This window comes from Halichoeres trimaculatus, unplaced genomic scaffold, assembly GCF_033239565.1.
Source record: "Halichoeres trimaculatus isolate MK-OKI-2021-1 unplaced genomic scaffold, fHalTri1.1 fHalTri1_scaffold_19, whole genome shotgun sequence".
Lineage (NCBI taxonomy): Eukaryota > Metazoa > Chordata > Actinopteri > Labriformes > Labridae > Halichoeres > Halichoeres trimaculatus.
Genome location: NW_027437197.1, coordinates 8,149,261 through 8,173,138, shown reverse-complemented (window position 1 = coordinate 8,173,138; position 23,878 = coordinate 8,149,261). Strand labels below are relative to the sequence as shown.

Sequence of the window (23,878 nt, the reverse complement as noted above, 5' to 3'; positions counted from 1 at the left end):
ACAAGCAAAGTGAGCTCTCTTGAAACAGGTTATGAGAGTCACTGCCAGATGACACCACGGACTGAGGTGAACAAGATAGGTTCAGGATGTTTCCGCTTAAGTTACACTTTTGTGTTTTAGGCCTGTTCTCATTTTAAAGTCAACAAATATGGACACGTTTTTCTCACCTCGTGCATCTATTACAGACACTCAGGGTAACTTTAGAGGCTGTTCATGACAAACAGACTTTATAAGCTCATCTGCACTGGTATTAAATATCAACCTTGTGTAGTGATGTTTCTGAAACCCTTCAGTTTCTTGCAGGTATGATTATTAGTTCCTCTTTTTGTCTCTTTTTTCCCCTATGATAAGATTGTTCGTGTCATACATCCTTCTGGCTGAAGTCACTAGTTTTTTCCAATGTACTTAGTCACGACATATTTGAAATTGTTTCATAGAAATGTTTTGTAATTTATCAATGAATTCTCATTGTCTTAATTTTATTTTTAACTTTTAAAACTTTTTACGTGCAGAGAAGCGATTAGTTGGAGCTACACAGCCACTCCTATTTCTTTTTAGTTGCCCGACACAAACATTTGCTTGATAAAGGTCTATGACTGAAACGTTGCAGTAATGATGCTATGAGGAGGATCTGTTTTAATCAAATTAAATAGAGATTGATCTAAACAAATTTTCTTTGTTCAAGACAACTTTTTACTGGATTGATGCGCCAAGGTAAGTGACTCAACAGTACAGTTACGTAGCACTACAGTTTGAAACGTGACATCAAGCGGACGGTGTAGAGCCGGCTATATGCTAGCAACATTGGCAGCCCAGTGCTCCAACGTATCTGTAGGCTAACGTGACAACAAGTAAACACTGTCAGTTTTTAAGTAGTTTAGTAGCCGTTTATATTTAGAACAGCTGACAGCCCGTTATTACATCCTGGTTAGCTACGTCCTTCCAGTCATCTACCAATCAGAGCTAATGTAACCTCACTCTTCATTTTATTGATAGACTCTCAAGTTTGAACAGACCACTGCAGAATAACTGCTGACTGTGGGTTAGAATGGACATTATCACAAACAGTTTAGCCTCTGTGTTATAGAGTGGTACAGCCTGGGCTAAAGGCTAATTAGCCTTTAGCTCGGGCTGTTTGGTTTTCTCCTGTTTAGCTTTCTTCTGCTTCTTCCTCTTCTGATTTCTGTGTTTTATCTCTCCTCACTATTAATCTTTGTCAGCCAGGGTGGTGGTGTTGTAGATCAATCAGGTCCTGGATGGCCTGAACTGGAAGCTAAGAAGTAGCAATTTAAAATAACCTGCAACCAACAATATTGGCGCTGATAATCTCAATTTAAAGTGTGGATTACAATCAAGCAGAGACTTCTTTAAGATCACTTTCGAACTCCTCAAAGCCCCTTTAAAGTTTTTCTCTCTTGAAGTTGGCCAGTGTATAATATTTTTCTTTTTCTTCTGGTAAATTTGGATTTTTTTGTCTTCATCCAATGCACCTGCCCGAAGAGTAGATGTGCGAAGATCTGTGCTGTTTCTGAAATCCTGCTGTGAAATAGCGTTGGTGTTTTTTTTAACTCAAAAAAGTAATCCTGGCCGCAGAGTTTTGAATACTTAATTCCATTTCAAACACCAGTGAACTGATAAAAGAGGATCCTCAGTAAGCCAGTTTGTCACACTTTACAGAGAATGCTTCCAAGCTTCTTGTTTTATTCACATTTGTCCCATATTATTGTTTCCACATGCATACTAATTGGAGAAAAGGTTCAAACATGAAAGAAGGAGTAAACAAAAACACAGTATTTAAACTTCTAATGTCATACCAGTGTCCTACTTTAACGCTCCCTCTGTGTGAGGATGTGAGTGTTGCGATGGCAGGCCACCAGGCCCTTCATTAAACTGTAAAAACAGCTTGAGTGGTTTGTTCCTGCAGCGGCCCCTCAGATGATGCCAGTGTGGCGTCCTGAGGGGTTTGAGTGTCCACCAGCAGACTCCACCAGCAGGCATTAGTAATTTATAACCACCGATACCTCAGAGGTCCTCAAACCTCGTTATGATGAGTTTTCCTCACACGTCCACTAATGAAAACATGAGCTCTCATCTTTTAATGATGACTCCTTTGTAGTGGGAATCTTGCACATCCTGCACCCTCTCTGGTACCTCAGCAGCACAAATAACCTCTGATGGGTGCACGCTACATTAACAGCAGAGGAAGGTTATGAAAATGAAACTCCTGCAGCCTGCGTGACACACACATGGTCCTCACTGTGTAAATGACTGAATAATTCATGCCATGGCAAGCACAATATTATCTTATATTTATCTTTGCTGGTTTGAAAAACTTGCGTCCTCTTTGTGGAGATGCCAGGGAGGGCGCAGAGAAACGTCCTAGTTTCTCACCCTGCGTCTCTAAACAATTAATGCTCTTAGCTCCTCTCGTGGCAGGCCACCAAGCCCATCGTTAAGCAAAAATAACGCTACAGCCACAATGTCGTATGACATCTTCTTAGCATTTCAAAGATACTGTCTTCATCCCAGCCTTCATCCAAGGCCTCTGATACTCCATGTTGTCCAGTGCTATGCCAGCCTTTTTTAGTAATTCATGAAATTTACACTTGGGAGGTGAGAACAAGGTCTTTCGTCCTCATTATAACATTTTTTCATCAGCAATTCTCTGACATCTCTGAAACACGCGGCCTCCGTCTCTTGGTCTAACTCTTTCATGTGCCACCCAGCTTCTTATGTGAGTAGCCATAATGTTTCAGTTCATCGCACCGCCAAGTTCATGATCCTACAGCCATAGAATAATCCTATATCGTACTGGATATAAAAGAGAAAGAATCTGCCTCTTTCTCTGCTTTTCTAAACTACCTATCTGAGTATTACTGCTGCTGTGATTAGGAATATTTACTGTGAGTGAGAGTAGAGGACTGGAAAGCGGCCGTACCTCTGGTCAGAGTGGTGGGTGAGGGCTTCTTTGGGATTTCTGAGAAGCTGCTTCCATCCAGACCTGAACTCTTACACTCCTTCTTCTCTGTGGCTGTTGGAGCTGAAGTCTCCATGTTGTTCTTCAGTTTCTGTCACAACCTTCAAAAACACAAAAAAATCCAGTGTTAGATGAAATATCTGAGGATGGCAAGACTTCTTTAGAACAGGTGTTCTCAAACTTTTTTAGACCACATACCCTTTTCAGCTTAGACATTTTCCCCCTTTAAGGACCTCTTCATTATCATAACAATAGTTAACTTACACTATGTAGTATTCTGAAACTATTGAGTTAGGCTACTTCTATACTTTCCTAGTAATTCCTTTTGGAAACTTTGAGGAAATGTTACCTCTAAGGCAGTGGTGTGCACAAAGGGGGGTTGAGGGTGGGTCTACACACACTGAGGTGATCTCTTGGGGCCCAAAACATGTAAAAAAGTGCCCTCCTGGTTGGCAAAACACACTTATCTGACCTCTTGGGTGATTAAAATATGATAAACTGCCCTTTTGGGTTGCAAAAACACACACTGTACGTGCTTTTTCATCTTTTTTGCTTTTCGCCCCTGCCCTTTAAAGAGTCTGTTCACATCACTGCACCAGTGTTTTTTTGTTTTGAGTTTTGCCAGGGCACAAAACTAAATTTGTCAGGAATATTGGAAAAATAGCTGCTTTTATTGGTGCAAGAGATCCCAGTTTGTTGATTTCCTTTTTTGATGATAAAGCACACTTTTACAATTCTTTTTGAATAGTTCTGCAGAACCCCTAACCCCTGGGGGTCCTGGGATCCCACTTGGAGAAACACTGCCTTAGAGGATAACCATCAAAAATCTGTTTTGCAGATCTCAAACAATCTGTATGATGGACTTTTCTAAATGATTTGATTATCTATTGTAAATGTACTTTGAGCTAAGTAATGTGAAAAAATGTCAAACACAGCAGCAGTGCCTGCGTGGAAATTAGGATGGACCCCACAATTTATTTTCAGAATTCAGACATTTAAAGGGCTGAAAGGATCCCTTTTTATTAAAGTAACAGAATCTGAAGTGTATTTCTAAGATTACTTTGCAATTTCTCCGCTGTGCATGTGTGTGTTTATTCTGTGAGTGTAACTAATGTCAGGTCAGGCCCTGAACACACACACACTGGTTTCTCAGTTCAGTGTAATGAGTTCACAGAGCTCCTCTGTTCCATTCGTAAACGTGAGAGGCTCTTGGCACTGTGGTTTTAACCGCACACACTGTGTCAATACCTCCTCATGTCTGTGTGAATGGCTTGATGACTTGGCAACGTGCCACTTGTTTGACTTGGTGGGACCTACAAGATCATCCTTGGCCGAGAACAAACAAGACCCAGTCCCAGCCCGGAGAGGGAGAAATTATTCCACACGCCGCAGCAAGCTTGTGGTCAGGCTTTTCCACCTGCTTTCACACACACTCACACATGCACACACACATGTGAGACAGCGTCTGACGGAGAGCTGGGATGACTTTATGACTGCGCTACAACTGGATGTGATCAAAGGGAGTGACTTCATATTTCACAGGTGCGAGGAAACAAATACCTAACATGTTTGAAAAATGCAACATTTTGATTCATCGAAACGCTTTAGGGGTAAAAAACGGACTAACACCTGTTAGCAGCTTTGAAAGCCTGCTAATTAAAACTTTACACGCACAGTGTCACATCTTTTGATGCAAAGGTGTTAATGTCTTAACATGTGCTCAATAAACACAAACAGCATCCTGCAAATAAATTCTCATTAAAACAAAAAAAGTGATTTTTGGCTGCAATAACAACCATAAAACTCTAAGGGGAGAAAGAGGCAAATCAGGCTTTAAATCTTCAAGTGGATTATTAATCAAACTTGAATATTAACCCAGAACTCCAGCATGTTAGAGGATTTCAAGGGTTAAAACACTCTGAAGTAAGATATAACGTACATAACTACGAGGATGACACTGTCATGTTTAGGACTAAGCAATTGCTCAGTGGTCTGGTTTCTGTGAGCTCTATGTGTGAAGTGCTGTTTCTGGTTCCATGTGGATATCCAACATGTCATCCTCTATTGTGAGGTGTGTGTTAGCCTTCATGTCTGCAACCCTTCGAAGGTGCCAGTCGCCTGTCACTGAGCCAATGTAAGCCGATTAGAGGTGGGTGACTAACAGGTTTAGGCTGCATCTGCTTCCTGATTTTCCCTGTGCCAAGACGTCCTTCAGTCGGGTTTTGGAGAACTCCGTCACTCTGACATCACCTTTGTGATAGAATTTAATGTGCTCTTTCATGGGCCTTTATCTTATTCAGCGCAGGCCAAAGAAACAGCCTCTTTTTTTCTGGTTGTGGACCCTCTTGGCCCAGATAAGATGCGTCCACGAACATGCCAGTGCTCACAGCAACAGAGTTTGCCTTTCAAGCAGCCGGCCCCTTAAAAATAACTGAGAAGCCTCCCCTTAATGTCACCGTCTGATGAACATCTGGCACCACATTAATGGCTGTTTCCGTGCTTTTACTGCATGCCAACTATTTGCTTTCCGATTGCCTCTGAACCTCCAGCCAATATTCTGATGAAGAAAGGTTTGGGGTACAAGCACCTGTGAGGGTCATTTACCAAAAAACAAAAACAATATCAGCAGGTGCGGTGTAGATCTGAAGATACAACAGATCATTCAGTCATGTCTTCTTGAAAAAGTGGCCCCAAATTCACCCTGACCCCCCCTTTCCCAACCCCTTCTCTAATTCTTTGGAGCCGTTACATTACCCCCTACACCCAGAGTCTCCCTACAGGCCAGACCCGCGTTGGCCCTTCTGACAGGGGAGCCCGGCTCTGACAGGCTGGTACAGGTGTCAGGAACCGAGTGGACAGATGGCAGGGGCCAAAGGCGAACAAACAACAAGGGTGCACTTCTTTTCTCATCTTCTGGTTGGCTGGGCAGCCCATTGCGGCACGAACGGGATAAGCCCCCAAAACCCACTCGCCCCCACTCTCCTTACCCCACTCTACTTCCCCCTTCCTCTGCCATGTGACCGCAGGCGGCAGACTTCAGATAGCAGGATTACCCTCGCCTACAGCAAGCATAAAAAGTCACCCAACTCCCCAGAAATCAAAAGACAGCAGCCTTTTCTGCAGACAAAATGAAGACTCATAAATCTGTCAGTTTGTGTTACACATATTATTCCATCTGAACCTCTGATAACATCTGGTCTGTTTTAGACCTTCATGTTCAGATTAAGAGGGGAAATGACTCCTTATGACCAGCATTAAAGTTTGCTTATCAAATGATTTCTGGGAAACACTGAGCCACCCCATACTGATGTCAATCAAGCACCAAAACCCCAAACAGGCATCAGATTTGAGCTTTCAGCGGTTTATTTAGTTAATTTCATTCCAAAGCTGCTTTTTTTAAAACATGGGTAAGGCTAGACTAACCATATCCGAATCCTTCACCCAAAGTTTTACAGTGAGGCTGCTTTGTTCTTGTTCCTTCCTGCCACACAGCCACAAACTGGATGTTTTCTTTCATTAAAGAATGTCTTTGCCTTCAGGGAATTATCTTACAAACATTCAAAGTGCGCTCCGCTGAGGGATCTTGGAAGTGCACGACTCCTTGTTTAACTGTTGTTTAAGAGAAAACAGATGCAAAGAAATATGTCTTTCTGTGTTTAATAAATTCAACAAATTCTTCAATTATGTTGTCAGGCTCAGTCTGCCCACACGGGGAAGACTGTGGACTGCTGGATCTGTCAAACTGTAATAGGTAGCAGAGATGTGGCATGTTTTTTTTTTTTTGCTAAATGTTGCACAGGATGCTTCAAATTAAAGAAGAATTTCACTATTTCATATCTTTAGACTGGTTTTTACATGTTTATGAGGCCAGTGCATGCTACTACTCAAAACAAATGCCCCAATCAAAGTATGTCAATTAAAAAATGCTTGTTTTGGGTCAGTTGGACCTCATGGGTCACATCTAGGGATGTGCGCGACTAGTCGTTTAATCGTTTAACCGCCTACTCATTTATTAAACGTTTAGTTTTTTACTAGTCGGTTAATCGCTGCACGCTTCTGCCTCGGCTGCTTTGTTTACAGGGGGAGCAGACAGGGAGAGAACTGCTCCTTCTCCACTCCCCCCATGCTCCCCCCACACGTCACGTAGAGGGCAGAGCGTCAGAGTTTGGGGAAGAAAGTTTGGAAAGGTGAAGCGGGAAAATAGCGACGCTACCGCGCAAGAAAATCAGCACTGTTTGGCAGTATTTCTACGCAGCAGATGACAGCAAGGTCGCCTGTCGGCTGTGTAAGCAGACACTCGCTTATAACCGCTCTACCGGAGTGATGAGAAACCACATTCATAGTAGACATCTCGATGTTGACCTGCAGGGCGAAGATAGTGAGACCGGGCTCGGTCACACAAAAACACAGCTAAATAAGGCTCTAGTTCTCATCGTGTCTCTTCGTCCTGGCAGACTACCTGCGTTTGTTTACATCTGGCACGCCGTGCACGCGGACTGATACACTAAGCAGCGAGCGCCTCGTAGCTAGCTGTGGCTCTGCAGCAGAGGTAGCGCCGTTTTTCTTCCCGAAACCTTGCGATAGGACCCCAACTTGTTCCATCCTGGAGTATCACTTTAAGTGCCAGGGTTTTCAGGGAAATTCTATTCTAGGCTATTATGTTGTATGTTTGGAATTGTCATGCAGCTGCATCCAAGTTTCATACTGAAACAGAATTCATAATAAATGCCATGCATTGCATTGGCAAACGCACCAGAAATGGATTTCTCTTTAATTTGTTCAACTTAATTCAGTCAGTTGTTACATCAATAAAATTTAAATTAACAGTTTGTCCTGAATGTTTGGGCTAAAATATCTCCTAAATACACATTTGCATTTAAAACTTTTAACTTAATATGTGTATTAAATTGCAATTTTTCTTGCTTATAGACTAGTCGACTAGTCGCAAATAAAATTTGAGACTAGTCGGCTAGGAAATTAGTCGAAATTCCCATCCCTAGTCACATCCTGTACAATTCTGAGCCAAGGGGGCTGGATTCCTTTCCCTAGCTATAAAAGCATAAAAGCAAAGAAAATTCTCCGACGACACATGTAAAATGTAACCCAAATGGTCTGGACCGCACTTTCATTGAGGTTGCTGGGCGCCATTGACAAAAACAGGAACTCAATTCTGCAGGACATGGAAGTTGCTTATCAACCATGACCTTAGCAAGTTGTGTATATGTGTTTGTGTGCAACTTTTTTTCATTCAATACTTTCTTTGGATGAAGTTAAACTTTTTGTTGAACATGTAAAAATACAAAAGCACTCAGATAGCGCAGACTTCCGCCAAGCATATTGTGATTCTCACGCAACACTTCAGTCCGACTTTAATGTTATACTCCCTTTTAGCAGACTGTCTGCTACAATTTGGTGTTGGTTGCATGTTTGTACCATAATTTCTTACCTGACATATTTCATATTCCAGATCTTAGTATCCAGAATATTGCTAGGATCTGGATTGTACTTTAACATCTATCAGAAATTATGGTGACCTTGTCTTGTGTTGTTCTGCAAAGCAATCCGACCATTTATCGTGAAGTTATATACACATATGGTGAAAACGGTCCTATCTCACATTGATAAAGAATCCTTTAAAAAAAAGTCCTGGATCCAGACGGTGATCGGGATCACCTCCAGAATTTTATCACTTCTTCCTTATCCCATTTTGAACATTTCCTGAAAATTTTATCAAGATCTGTTCGTTACTGTTTGAGCTATGTTGTTCACAGACAACCAAACTCTCCTAAAGGGATTGAAGGGACTTGAAGAGTTTCATTTACCTGACATGCATCTACCTTAACATACAGACTGCGAGCCCTGTGATTGGTCATCTGGAGAGTGTCATACTCTCTTCATTTAAAGCCTTTCTGGAATTGCTATCGATGTAAATTCAGTGGCTGTAAATTCCTTCTCCATTCCAAACAAACAGAGACTGTTGTGGGTGCAAAAAACTGATGATATGATGAGCAAACTCTGCCAACTAGAGTTTCAGTGGAGCATAGTAAAACAACACCTAGATATCAACAGCATAGGCTGCTAAGGCGTAGAGTCAACACAGAAATCTGAATCCGAGTCTAATGTCAGAAGGTCAGCGTGACAATTTGAGCCTGTAAGCATCTGAAAAAAACTCTTTGAAGTACAAGTATTTTAATCAGGCGCTGATTAAGGATTAAACTGTTGGTCTATTTTCCACATCTTCTGGCTAGAGCAATGTGCAAATTCCAAATATTAAGACCTCAAAATATGTAAAAGTAGGGGCAATGTTTGAAAGGAAGACAGAAAAGTCTAGTTTCAAGCAGAGATTATGCATCTTGATAATCCTCCACCAGCTTGCTCTGATGGACCATCCAGACATGCTACTGAACCACATGAGGCACAGGAAACAGACTGAGGTAATGGGGAAAGTTAGTGCTGTGCTTTCATCTGCCAAGGGCAGTCTGAAAATTCATAGGGGTTCAGATATTTTCAGCTTAAAAAGAGCAGGGTCTCTTGTTTTGCGAGTTTTTTTCTCTCAGAAAATCCAGTTTCTTGATAATAGAATTAATCGACTTCCAACTGCCTTTCTGTCTTGTCTCCTATTCCTCCCTCTGTTCGTTTACCTTCAGCCCACTCCTTCTAAGACTTTTGTTATGAGACCTGGTGTGTGTTTTTCTTCGCGCCTCGGTCAGTTTCAAGAGTTCCTCTCCTCCACTACTGTTCAACAGCTCCCCTTTCACCAACACTGAAAGGAATGCAAACACAGATCAAAAGAGGCCCTCTCATCTTGAAGATTTCCAGGCTTTGCTCTTCTTACTTTCTTCCTTCCTATCTTTCAGTCGATGTGATCCGCATGCTGGTAGGCTCTTTTTCCTTGCAGCGCACACACACACACACATTTGCACACACGCAAAGTCGAGCTGCTGCTCCACTTTTGGCTCTCTTGGAGCAGATTGAAAAGTGTCTGCCCCTATGCCACCTGCAGACCTCTCTGCTCAGGTTTCTAATACTCAAACTCATGCAGGTCAACAAAACAACCAGTAAAAGCCAAGATCTGGTTTTGTTTTACATTTTTTTAAGTCTCCATCACACAGGAGAACTCGACCTGTTGGTTTTTCACAACAAACAGGGATCAACATCATACTCTTGTATACTTAAAAACACTTGGCCCTTATACGAAAAAGTCCTCAGTCCTTGTGCTTCAGTTCCACCTTCACACACCCCTCAGCTGTATAATTCAGACAAAACACAGCTTTTTTCCCCCACACACAGCCAGCAGCCGCCTTCACTCATCCTGACTTCTCTGCGACAGTTTCATGAGCAGTCTTTAATTTAACTCACCAAATGTTTTCTCCATGACTCTCCCTTGTGCTTACAAACACCTCCCTTTTCAGAAAACACACTTTTAGTCCTCGCTGTTGCAGAAACAGCCGACTGGTGCTCACTGATGGGATTACCCAGCACTATTAAATATGCCTTTGGGTATTAATAAGTGTGTGTTAATCTCTATTATGTGACCAGTCTGAGCCTGGAGTCATTTGGTAGTTTCACTGCAGCTGGGTGATTCTGAACCATCATGACGTCCATACACACAGACACACACATACAGAGACTTTAAAGGAGCTGCAGGTAGACTTTTCTCAGGGTCTGAACAATGAAGCCTGTGAAGAAGAAGATTTAATCTGCATTGGACACACAGCTGAAAGTTGTTGCTAATCTTGATCAACATTAGCAGGAAGTGTATTGATTAAAAATACAGATGTTGGAAATAAAAACTGACCTTGTATCATTCCGGTTTTTGTTCCAACCTTCATTTGATGCAGGTTTTCAAACATTGCGAAAAACACTGCAGAAAGACAGCTTGAGAAACTCACAGATTCACGTTAACATTGTCTTATTTCATCTCCAGCTTCTATCTTTGAACTTCAAAAATAAATCCAATGTCCAAAAAAAGTGCAAACTATTCTCAAAAAGAATGTCTTAGCTGACAGGCAATCCAAAAAGGTGGACTTTGACTTTGAGAGACCTGTGTCAGAGGACAAGTTCAGACTGGGACAGGGTGCATTCTCTGTGGGTGAATCACTTGTCTTTGGGGAAACATCTCCCTGTGAGGAGTTAAAGCTCAGGTCTTAAGGTCAGGCAGAAGATTGTGAAAGGTCTGACAGCAACATGTTGGCCATTAGTCTGATTCAGACGCTAAGACAACACCAATACAGGCTGTCACACATGTATGGATCCAGGTTATTCAAGCGAGAAGCTGAGTGTTGCCACAATATGTTTTCTCAAGCTTTCTTTAGGCTGTGCTTCTCTTGGCGCACAACCTGCTGGAAATTATACAGTGATGGAAATTTAACCCACTGCATTTCATTTTCTGTGTCCTGTCGGACTGCTCAAATCTGACGGGATATGGGGGCACAAATCCCCGAACCAAGACCCAACCATCCACTGGATTGCATGAGATACAGAGCACTGAGCAGCTAAAACTGATGTAATAAAGAGACAGCAGAGAAAAGCCCTTTGGATGCGTTCTTACCCCACCCCTGAACCTGACCTTTCCTGCTAGTAAAGGCAATATCCTGTGGTTGATCTCTTCGTCTCCCTCAACCAACAGAAAACAGATGTGGTGCTCAAGGCCTACACATAGTTTGGGGGGAGGAATCTAAAGGGATGCAGTTGGGGTTTTTGTCCTCAGAGAATAAACTTACAAACCAACAGATGTAGGTTTGGCTACAGGAGGAGGGGAGCAGGACTGTCAACAGATTTTTTTTTTCTCAGGGGCAGTTTACACGATAACAGTTTTAGGATGAAACGCAAAAATATTGTTGGGTTTTGGACTCGCTTTTACATGGAAATGGCGTTTTAGCCGACCTAAAATGCAAACTTTTGAAGACGGCCTCCAGAGAGGAGTTTTTCTGAAACGCTGCCAACACCGTACTGTGCTTGTGCTGCTGAATCTGCTGACTGTCTTTCAACAAAATCTGCATCTGTTGCTCCACTTCTGCACTTAGTGTACGCCAATACACCAGCTGATCAGCTCAACTGAACTTCGGGGGAGAGCTACCAAAAGCGGCTTCTGGACAAGACAGTTATAGCGCCACCTACAGACCTCCGTTTTCAGTTCCTCTGCACTTCCGTGTTAATGGAGACTTTTTTCACTGTGTTGAAGCATTTTCGGACGAAACATTGTCGTTAGGGGTGCACCAATCACAATTTTCTGGCCAATCGCCGATCACCGTTCTTTAAAGCCGGACCTGCCTATACCAATTTGGGCCAATATCGATTTTTAATTTCTTTTTTTTTTTTTCAATTTTTATAACTGACAACATATACCTTCAATGTTCCAATGTTATTTTATTGAAAATAACTGAACTATACCTAGGAATGGGTACCTTTCACATGATGCGGCACTGATGCCCAGTCCCTGGCAATAGGTAACGGTACTCAACGGTCTACGGTTGGTATTTTTTTGTGTTTATGAGGGGAAAAATATCAATTTGTTTAATAATAAAATGTTTGGGGGAATTTTGGAAAAATTTACACATTTATTTAATATACACATGCATTGCTGTCTTCATGTCCAGCATAGAAAATCGCCTACTCCCCCACTCCCTTACACTCACAATGATGCATTCAGGTACCTAAACATGGTACCTTTTCATTTTTTGTAAATTGGTATCCGGTACTTTTGACAGAATTTGGTCAGTACCTATAAAAGTTCCCAATTCGGTACACATCTTAACGATATCTATGAAACAATAAAATCTTTATGTTTTAACTTAAACAACAACAACAAAAAAATGTCCTGAGTTTTAGGTCTCAGAGAGCAACGAGGGCTGGCTGTCAGACCTTCCCAGAGGTATATAAGATCAGTTTCATTCGTAAGGATGGGCCGATTACCAATCCCCCAAAATTAAGGAAATTGGCACTGATCGATCGGCTGACCGATTGATCAGCATACAGCGCTGATCCGAGATTAATCAAAATATTCACTTAGAAGAAACTTTTTTTAATCTGTAAAACTGGATTTAAAGATTGTATAAAAAATTACTGTAATAGTCTTAACAAAAAGACAAAACACCATTGCTGACATATCACATCTGAATGACACCAAACTGACCCCGTAAGCATGTAATAGATGTGTGTGAGTGTGTGTCAGAGTCACAGCTGTCACTGGTGACACATTACACACTGCTGAGTCGAGCCGGCTTCCTCTCTGAAGCATTTGGACGGGGTCATTCATCCCAAACGTGTTGTTAGCACTCACTCTCCACTGCTTCAGCTGTCAATAGCCTCGGCAGCTACTTATGCAAGTATGTAATTGTGTGTGTGTGTGTGTGTGTGTGTGTCAGTGTGTGTGTATACTCCACAAAACCGGATATGCCCACAGATTACTGAGCAAAAGTTGAGCCAAATCAAAGATGGCATGCACTCCACTCAGGTTTCCTCCGTGGTGTAACTTCCACATTGTTGTGGTGAGTTTAACACTCCAGTAGAAGTGTGTGTGATAGCTGACAGTGTGTGTGTTTGTGGTTGTGTTTTTTCTGGCCCACACGAGCCAGCTGCTGCTACGTCCGAGGTAGATCACAGGGTTTCGGTGACAGGAGGGGGGCTTCCCTTGAAGTCGAGGGTGTCAATGTGTGTGTGTATGTGTGTGTGTGTGTGTGTTTGTGTTGGCGGGGGGCCCTGTCGGTAGCAGCTGTCAGAGCATGTCATCAGGTGAGATCTAAATAAGCACATCCACACCTAGGTGACTAAATGGAAAATGTGGATTTTTCTCAAGATTTTAGTTTGGATGTTTGACTTTTTCACACTTTTTACGGAATTCACCGTGAAAAAAAACACAGGCTTCCTTACAGGAAATGTGATTAACATGTATGTAGATTTTCTGCTGTCTCACTAACTTTCCTTCCCAGAATACCTCAGCTAGCTGCGACCACCTGTTGACACCGCAGAGTTTAACAGACTGTGAAGTCCTGCATGTGAAACGACTCAGCACAAAGATGGTACGGCGCGTAACCAGAGTGGTTTTCATTCCACTTTCTCTTTTGATGAGCTGATTACAAAACATGAGCAAACCTCCATTTGGCCCAGAGCGAGAGATGAAGAAAAGAAAGAGGAGCTGATGGCAGCAGAAGACATGTTGAGGAGGAGGAGGAGGGGTTGGTGGTGCTGGTGGTGGGGGTTTCGGAGCTTGTTGCTAAAGACAACCACATGTCTCTTTATCCAGGCTCAACTCTGGCTCTCCGTCTCTCTGTCTCTTGTCTCCAGCTTCTATCTGAGAGGAGACTGTGGTCTGGCACGGGTTCAGTATGATTTTGGAATCTAATATCTCACATCATATAGAAACAGAAAAAAGTGAACTCAATCAACCCTGTCCCTAAAGCTGAATTAGCATTATATATCTATGGGAGGGCCGTTGGTGTAAATCATAACTCAGAAAATATTTGCCCTCTCCCCTCCCAACACAAACCCCAGACTTAGCAGCACAAACACATCCCACTCCCCTCTCCTCTTTCCCTCTCTGTATTCTGCGAGGTTGTGTTGCCAGTGGCCTCTGCGTGGACCCCAATCTCTGCCTCTGCATCAGATTAGGGCCCTGGGGCAAACACAGCAGACAATACGCCATTGTCTGCAGGCCTGTGTCACTCTATCTGAACAGCTCACAGTCACACAGAGAAGCCTGCAGGGTGTTTGATGAGAAAGTGATAATGATACAGTGAAGGGAAACCATGAGCTTTGTCCTTGTTTGAGCCTAACAGCTGATTATGTGTTTACAACGAGAAACACCTCCGAGATCATTTACAACAGGATGGAGAAGAAAAGTCACAACGTCCTGAAAAGATGTCATATTTATGACTGTAGTCTGGATCTAACACAAGCCTCGCCAAGTCCACACACCTTGAAATCTAAGCCACTATATTTGGTGGTAAAAAAGTTCAGTTTGCTATGAAAAGAGTCTGAGAAGTTGTCCCCTGTGCTACATATCATCATACAACTTTTCCATAAGACTGTAAACCACTGAATCTTTACTTCCTGTAGCATCTCATTCACACCTTTTACAAATAAACTCCTGAAATTAAAGAAAAAGATTTGGCCACTGAAGAAAAAGGCTAATTTCTTTTTTCTTCTTATTACAAATACTTATAAGAAAAAAGTCTGAATTCTGAGATTAAAGCCTAAATTCAGCATTTTTCCCCAGAATTCTGACTTTGATCTCTAAAGTCTCTTTTTTTTTCTCAGAATTCCGGGATAGACATTAATTTCAAAATTCTGAAATTAAACATGCTGTTACTTGAAGAAATGAGGGTCTCAGAATACTGGGTTCAATCTCAGAATTTTGAGATTAAACACGCTGTTCCTTTAAGACATGAGAGCCTCAGAATTCTGACTTTAATCTCAGAATCCTAAAATCTAATACACTGTTCCTTTAAGACATTAGGGCCTAGGCATTTTAACTTTAATCTCAAAATTCTGATATTAAACATGCTGTTCCTTTAAGAAATTAGGGCCTTAGAAATCCGATTTAATCTCAGAATTCCTGGATTAAACAAGCTTCTCCTTTAAGACTTAAAGGCCACATAATTATTACTTTAATCTTAGAATCCTAAAATATAATACACTGTTCCTTTAAGACATTATGGCCTAAAGATTTTGACTTTAATCTCAGAATTCTGAGATTAAACTCGCTGTTCTTTAAAAACACGAGGGCCCTGGAATTCTGGCTTTAATCTCAGAATTCTGAGATTAAACAAGCTTCTCCATTACGACATAAGAGCCTCCGAATTCTTACTTTAATCCCAGAATGTTCCTTTAAGACATGAAGGTCTCAGACTTCTGAGTTGAATCTCAAACTCCTGGGATTAAACACGCTGTTCCTTTCAGACACAAGGGCCTCAGATTTCTGACTTGAATCTCAGGACTCTGAGATTAAACACGCCGTTCTTTTAAAATATGAGAGCCTCAGAATTCTGACTAATGCTCTCAGAAAAAATTGTGATACAAAAAAATTGGACATATCTAGGTTTATTTTTCCAGTGGCTCTTATCCTTTTCTGTATAAACTAGTCAGGATAATAACGGGATTTTTTTGGCCCTCATGTCTTAAAGGAACAGCATGTTCTGTTCATACATACACCTCACAGCTGGAGCTCCTCTACATCCAACAAGCTCCCAAAAACTAGAAACACTTTGTTTAAGTTACGACTGCCGACTAATCAGTTGTTTTCTCACTTAAAAGTCAGGCAACAGTACACAATCCTCATTCACACTTCATTTATGTTAATCTGAGGTGTTCTGAAATGAAAATCTTTAAAACAGCCAGAGGAAACAGTTTGCTAACACACCTGAGAATCTGCAATGATAGAACTCAGGTTTTGCAAAACACATTTGTACTGAGTTGGTCGATTCTGCATCACTTGATGTTTGACTGCAGCCATTCAGTGCTAATGCCCATTATTTTGTCCCACTTTGAAAAACTCCACCAACATAAGATAGCCATCACCTCCACACTCAACCTGCCGATTAAAAAGTGAAGACAACCAAAATAAATCCACTGAGTTAAAAAAAGAACAACAACCTGTCACTCTCCATTGTCTGCAGAGTTTATCTTGTGCAGAGATAATGAAATTAGCCTCCCCATCCCCCCCTCCTACAAATGAAGTGACCTCCTGTGACCTGGGCTGGATTTCCCCAGAAGACCCCTGAGCAGCCAGCACCATTGTTCTTTTGTGAGTGGACAGACAATGATGATGTTACCGCTGAAATGCTTTTGGGAAACCGGGTTTCCGATGAGTCAGGGTGTGAAGTAAGGAGTGTGTGAAGAGTTCGGCCAGGATGTGACGGGAAGATTTTTGGACCGTGCTGGTGATGACACATCATGTATCATACAGAAGACTGCATTCAAGACTGGACCTGGGGGAGTTTTACTCCCTTTTACAAGTGTCTGGCACGGTCTTGTGCTTCTTCTCATGTAATTTAGATTAACAGACGCGTGTGCAAAGAAATATAGTTTCACACTGGATGGGACCAGTTGGTTTGCATCCTTTTTTACCACTGATGTCTTTAGCTGTAATCACAACTTTGAGAAAGTTTTAAACCTGCTTCTTTTGCAAGCCCCACAGCTTAACTCCTGAGAGTGTTGTTCTGTCTGTTCTCATTGTTGACCCTTAGGGATGTATAAAGTTTTTTCAATTCAATTAAAAAGAAAAAAAAAAAGGACTAAAATCCTGACATGCAGAATGCTGGAAACTGCAAACGTTTGACATTAAAAAATAAGAAGAAAAAAGAAAAGTAAACAAAAAAAAAAAGAATATTTTTGTTTATTATGATTGATTATCAACGATTGATGAAGCAATTGTTTTCTCAAAATAAAAAAATGCTTGTTAAAATGTCTAGAAAACAGAAAAAAGTTGCAAATATCATTGAGTTGCAGCATGACAGAAGCTGGAACCAGCAAATGTTTGACCTTCTTACTCATAAACACAAAAAATGGTTAGATTGTTAAATTAAGAGTTTACTCAATTTTTAGATTTTGCAAAAATTAGCTTTTGCAGCCCATCTGAGTCCAAAACATCTTCTTCAAGCTGCAATTCACTGCAAAAAACTGAAATTTTATCACAAGTTTTCATGTCATTTTCAGTAGAAAATGACTTTTTAGCCTTAATATGAACCACATTCACCTGACCAGTCCAGAAAAATGTATTGTTTCAAGTTGTTTAAAGACAAAAACTAGGTCTGAATTGCTTGGAACAAGTAAAATTAATCTGCCAATAGAACAATTTAAGTTTGCTCAAAAATTTGGTGAAGACCAGAATTATGTCTTAACAATACAAGTAACTTTTTTCTTGTGGATAGAGATATTTAGAGAGGACATTTTTCTGGACTGATCAGGAGAATGTGGCTCATATTGAGTGTAACAAGACAAATTTTACTTGAAATAAGACAAAAACACTTGATAAGATTCCCTTTTCAGTGTTTTTGTTAAAGCAATAGCTCAAACCCACTTTCGTGTTTAATTGAACAAATGAACCAAAAAGATTTCCTCATTGCCTGACAAATCATAGTTTGCCTGAGACGACCTATTTCTGCTACAATCACGCAGGCTTCCTGTTTCAGTGATTGATGAGGTCAATCGGCCTGTAATGAGCGTGTCAGTTGTTTTACCGTACCGCCCTTTAAAAAGCTTGTTAAATGCACATCAGTCTCTGTGCTGTTTCTGTGACGTGTGTTTCAGAGAGCAGACGGTGTGAGCGGATTCTCCAGCAGGAAGAATAACCTCGGTTTGTGTTCTGGGAATCGAGTGGCCACTCGTAGCTGCTCTGGTGTAAAGAAAAGGAAGCACAAGGAGCTAAAATGTGCCCCCTCTCCTCTCCGGCTCAGATATGATGTGAGTCTATTTAACCTGACACACTTGAGGGAGAATGAACAGGACCTGTGGAGGGCGGTGAAACAACAGGCCGTTAAATAAGAGGGGATTGTCCTGTGCCGTCCTCATGCCTGAAGTAAAGGGGGTGAGATTCAGTGAAGGACTCTGCACACAAATGTAAGCGCTCATCTCACTCACTCCTCACTTTTTTTTCATCTGAAGAGCAGAGATTTCAGAGGCACTTCTCAACACACAGCCGCCTTCAACAGCCTCTAAATGACCATTAAAGTCCCATCAGTTCATCCCTGCTCATGAGTCTGTTTCAGACCCTCCTCTGTGGACTCCAGGAGACAGCTGAAGCCCCACACAGACCACTAATGCTGGAAAATTATTCAGGAACATGAATTATTATTTGTTAAAGTTAATTATTGATGAAAGCTGCAAACATTTGCTTCTTGCTGGTTCTCCATGGTGAATTCATGTCCTTTACTCCAGTTTTATCGCCCTCTACACTGAATCTTTTTAGACACCATGAACGCATGGATCAAACACTGCTGCACAAACAAAAATGACTAATTGATTATTTCATCAGAAAATAATATTTTACTAAGCAATGACCCTCCTTTTTATGTATTTGAGTAACTTTTGATAAAAGATGCTGTAGATTCTCTGCTGTTGGCATTTGAAGACATCCAACGTTTGCAGATAGCACAACTTTACAGATCCACATTTTTTTTTTTTAATAAACAACGCATCCTATGTGTCTAAAAATCTAGCTTTTTGTTAGGTTTGTGCTTCACAATTGTTTGGAAAGAGTCAGAAAGTTCATAAACAAAGGCAACAATCTCAGGCGAAAGAGGCTGTTTGAAAATTCAGGCCACAACAAAGAAATGCTCCTTGACAAGAAAAAGCTCAGTGTCACAGGCACAAAATCTACTTCTAATGTGAGAAACACTCATTTGAAGCACTTGCTGAGCATCTCAAAGAGGGGATCTGTGCTCTTGAGGATGATTCTGTGTTTTTCTGGCAGTTTCACAAACTTCAGTGACTCTAGATTGGTTGGGTTTTCACAGCAGTAGCTCATTTTCCTCCACAGCCACTACATTCCAGTGTAAACCGTTTTTCAGCCCAACCACCAAACCCTAAGAACTGCTCCCCACACCCCACCCACCACAGGCTGACTTGCTCCTCCGTCGGCCATCATGAGGTGATCGCCCGCTGAACGGCTTCATCCGTACGCTTCGTCAGAGAGTTCGAACTCTGAAGAGAGGATCACAGGGGGATGAGATGGGCTTGAAGTCTCCCCTCTTCTTTTCTTCAACTTTAGAGTTTACTCAGCAGGAGTGGGAGGTTGAGGTGGAGGAGGAGGAGGGGGAGGAAAAGGAGGGGAGGGGTGCTCCTCCCCCTCCTCAGAGTCACTCAGACTTCACCCTCTTCACCCTCTCCTCCAACCCTCCTCTGTGTCCCTGTACGCTAGACTTCATCGGTATTTGCTTTCAAAAAAAGCTGTACCCCACCCTCCTCCTCCTCCTCCTCCTCTTCTCCCACCCTTGTCTCCTCCTTCTCAGACTTCACCCCCCTCTAACAGTCACACACACACACACACACACACACACACACACACACACACACACACACACACACACACACTGTGGTCACCTCTTCTTCAGTATTTGGTTCATTAAATTTTCTACGTTCCTCCAGAAAAGAGACACACACAAACAAAAAAGGAACCAGATCAATAAAGTGAGGCCTGTGCACGGAGGCGGTGTGTGAAAACGGGGGCTACAGACGCATACATCCAGGGGCTGGGCTGTGGAGATGAAAGTGACATGGCCACTATGGATCCCTGAACGCTGCAGAGCGGAGCCCCCAAACTGAGTCTGAATGAGCTGAATAGGCTCATCCATTCTTTACTCCTTTCACTCTCCGTAGGCCTGAACTGTTGGAACTCTTCATTCCTCACAATGGCCAAATGCACTAAAACTTTTTTTCTTCTTTCTCATGCAAATGAGCCTCAGGACTGACTGGGGTTGTCATCATGCGAAGCGGAAAACACACATGCACTAGTCTAACTCGATTAAAGATCACCAGGATTGTTTTCTAGACTTATCCTGTTTCTTTTTATCCTAAAACCTAAAAACTATTCCCACTTTTCAAAGTCTTTCCCTTCCGCTTGCAACAACACTTCATCCAATGAGGGTGCATGTTTGATTTCTGAGCAAGCAAAAGCTTTAATAGCCATATCACAGCTTCTTCTTGGTTGAATGTAGGCCAAAACAACTAACAAAAAAGTGGGGCTCATAAGTCTACACATGAGTTTGGAGATCATTAGCAGCGCCTGTTAGATAGGGGTAAAAGCCTACAGCAAATATAGCTGCTTAAGGGCCCCACAAAGGCGTCAAGTGTTTGTTGACTGCTCAGGCTAGAGAGCAAACAGTAAACTTTGAATCTTTCAACAATAAGCACACATCTCCCACAGTCCTGTCACAGGCGTGAATGTGTCCATGCTGCTACTGCCTCATGTTTGTTTCTGTTTCTCTAAAGCATTAAGAGATTAAAAAGTAAAGTACTGCAAAAGTGAGGAAAGAGTACACGACTGCATAGCCACACACACAATTTTTTTTTTAAATTGCAAGACTAGTTTAGTTTTTATGACTTTTATGAAGATAAAAAAAGATAGAAGAGTGATTATTTTCTTAAATGCACTTCAAGTTTAAGTTTGTTTTATTTCACTTGCATCCAGAATTTGATTATTAAAAAAAAAAGCCTCATTGTTTGGACATCTCTTTAAGAACTTCTGCTGAACTATTCAAAGACATGTTTTAGGGATTGGCGCCGAGCTTTCTGATCACATCTCTTCCCATATGGATCAAGTTGCAGGAAAGAAAATTTTTTGGATTCCTGTGTCAGATAAGTTCAAAGTGCAAATGAGATGTGAAGCTGCCTTGAGCCTCATCTGCCGCTGACACGCAGGGCAGCAGAAAAAAAAAAGAGGAAAGAAAGAGCAGAAACCCGGCAGTAAAACACTTTACAGCCATGGGGTGTGAGTCAAAGCTGGAAGGACGAACATACAGAAGCAAAAACAAGCAGAATGAAATTCATTCGCGTAAGTCATCATCTGTCAGCATCTCTACAAAGTTTCCTTACCTTTCCTGCTGTCTCTTTTCACTTCCAATCCGAGGCTCTTCCACTCCTGTCGTCCGAGGAAAACTTTTGGAGTCTTGGAGTCTGATTCCCGTAAACTAGGACAGCTCTGTCACCACCATTAAACGCACGACGCGCAAAAAACGCGAAAACTCCATGAACCGACTTAAAGAAAAGTTTGGAGAAGTTGTCTCGGCATTACTCCCCCTCTGCTATCCCGGAGAGTGCTTCAGCGCGGAGCAAAAGTCGAGACGAACTTTTTCTTACAATCCATCTTCTCCATGAGGTGCACGCGCTCTTGTTTGCGTGTTTTTCGCGCTTTTCAGAACGCAAACATGACGCGTTAACGCTTTGTTTTGCGAAAAGTTTGTCACTGAAGGCGGTTTGGCTTCACTCGGCAGTTCTAGCAGAGACATGCGGTGGTGTTGAGATCTTCAGGCTGCTGATCTGTTTTCAATCCAACCCCCCTTCTTTCTCCTTCCCCCCTTCACCATCTCCTCCTCTCTCACTCCCCTCGCTCCCTGGTGAGTTGGGCCATTTGCTGTACCAGATGGGCCGGGCTAACTCTATCCAGCAGTTGTGGACGGAGAAAAGTTGGATAAAGTTTCATTTATTGCTTGATTTTTCACGGGATTTGCTGTTTTGAAAGTCCACGAGTCCGTTTTTCTCCTTTCGTGCTTTTTGCAGTTGCAGGAGATAAAGCAACTTTAAATCCACAGAGCTGGATGAGTTGCAGTTGTAGTTCTCCAGAAATCAGAGCTTTTGTCGATCAGAGTTGCATCATACTGCAGTTACAAAGTGAGCTGTGGTTGTACTCTTTTCCATGAGGACCACTGAGGGTGTGGGTGGAAAATGAAGGCACTTTTAGATCTCAGACAGCAAGCAATCATCACCAAGTACACCCAAACACTGATTTTATAATTAAAAACACAAACCGTTTTCATCGTTTGTGCTTTATTTACACCATGTTTCATCCAGCTCTGTTGAAACTTTAACGCAGCAATGCAGGGGGGCAGCAGCACCGTCATGTGTTACAGACAAACAGCATTTATTATGTGGTCCATGTAGATTTCCATCAAAAGAATCTGATCTGTGCAGTGCATGTCAATGCTCTGTTCATTTTTTTTCACTATCTACATAAAAATGTGATGGTGCAGGGAAAATGATCCTCATCCTTCCCTTTATTTGAGCAATGTGGACTTTCCTCATGACAATACAACTTTGTTGCTTGATGTACAGACCCATCAGGGAAAGTAATAAAAGTTTCAGAATTAGTTTTAAACACACTTCTTTGTTGTTTTATGAGCACACAGCAACAAAAAAGTAAGACAGAAGTTTCCCTCAGTTAAAAAAAGAATCACCCAAGGAGTGCTCCATCAAAGGTCAAAGGTTATATGAACTAATTGAACTAATTTCACCTCACTATACTTTCTATTATTCACACTGTACATGTTGACACATTTTTCCGGGAAATTTATTTGCACAGTTATGCATAATCTGTTGAGTTTTTTCCTAGCAATGTAAAAGTCAGTAAACACTCCACATTTTCATTCATTCTTAAATGAAATGGGGATATTGGAGCATCAGATTTCAGATTTAATTACTCTTTTTTTGCTCTCCTCCCATTGGTGAGGCCTTTGAGAACAAGAAGCTGCTGTGATGCATCATTTTTTTTTCATCAAAAACTTCTGTAAATACATATTTTTTCTGCACAACAACAGTCACTCTCTTCATCATCTCTTAACTGGCGGATTTTTAATCAGTTTATACTTAACAAGCGGATAAATTAAAGCTCCTGTAAGTAACTTTCAGTTGATGTTGATTGTGTGGCTCCTGTTGACAAAACACCACTTCATCCTTTTTTTTTTTTAATTTCACCCTGTTAATTGTTTAGGGTTTTTTTTTTAACCAAAAGTAAAAGAAAAAAAAGACAAAAAAAAAAAATGAAATAAAATAAAATAAAGTTAAAAATTAAAAAAATAAACATTCTGCTTTAGACAGCCTCTATTCTGCTAAAACAGATTAAAACTTTTCAGGAATCACCAGTCTTATCAGATTTTTTGGCCTTACTGGAGCTTTATTTTTTATTGCCTCTGAAAATATTTTAAAAAGTCCCAGCTTCATAGCAGATTTCCTCATTAGACAGCCATTACTTTTTTTTTTTCGTGTTAGAAATCTAAAGAATTCGTTTTAGCCAGAAAATATCATTTCATCCCCTATTTTTGCACATACTTGAAAAGTTATTTTCTTCTTAGATTTGTGTTTTCATAAAATTCCTCAAATACCCTTTATGTTTTATTTTTTATTCTTTGATCCTTTCTCGTTTTTACTCATTTGTTTGGACCTTTCAGTTTTATTACCACCACCAAGGAG

At 41.4% G+C, this 23,878-nt stretch overlaps 1 protein-coding gene across 1 annotated transcript in view; it reads right to left on the bottom strand.

The window, feature by feature from the left end:
• gli2a (GLI family zinc finger 2a) overlaps positions 1-21,967 on the bottom strand; it is an 84,903-nt gene extending 62,936 nt beyond the window's left edge. The window contains exons 1-2 of the mRNA XM_074695005.1: positions 21,509-21,967; positions 2,939-3,078 (exon numbers count right to left, since the gene is read on the bottom strand). Coding sequence (XP_074551106.1) covers positions 2,939-3,053 — 115 coding nt within the window. The 5' untranslated portion in view covers positions 3,054-3,078; positions 21,509-21,967. The remainder of the gene's footprint in view (positions 1-2,938; positions 3,079-21,508) is intronic.
• Positions 21,968-23,878: the final 1,911 nt, after the last annotated feature.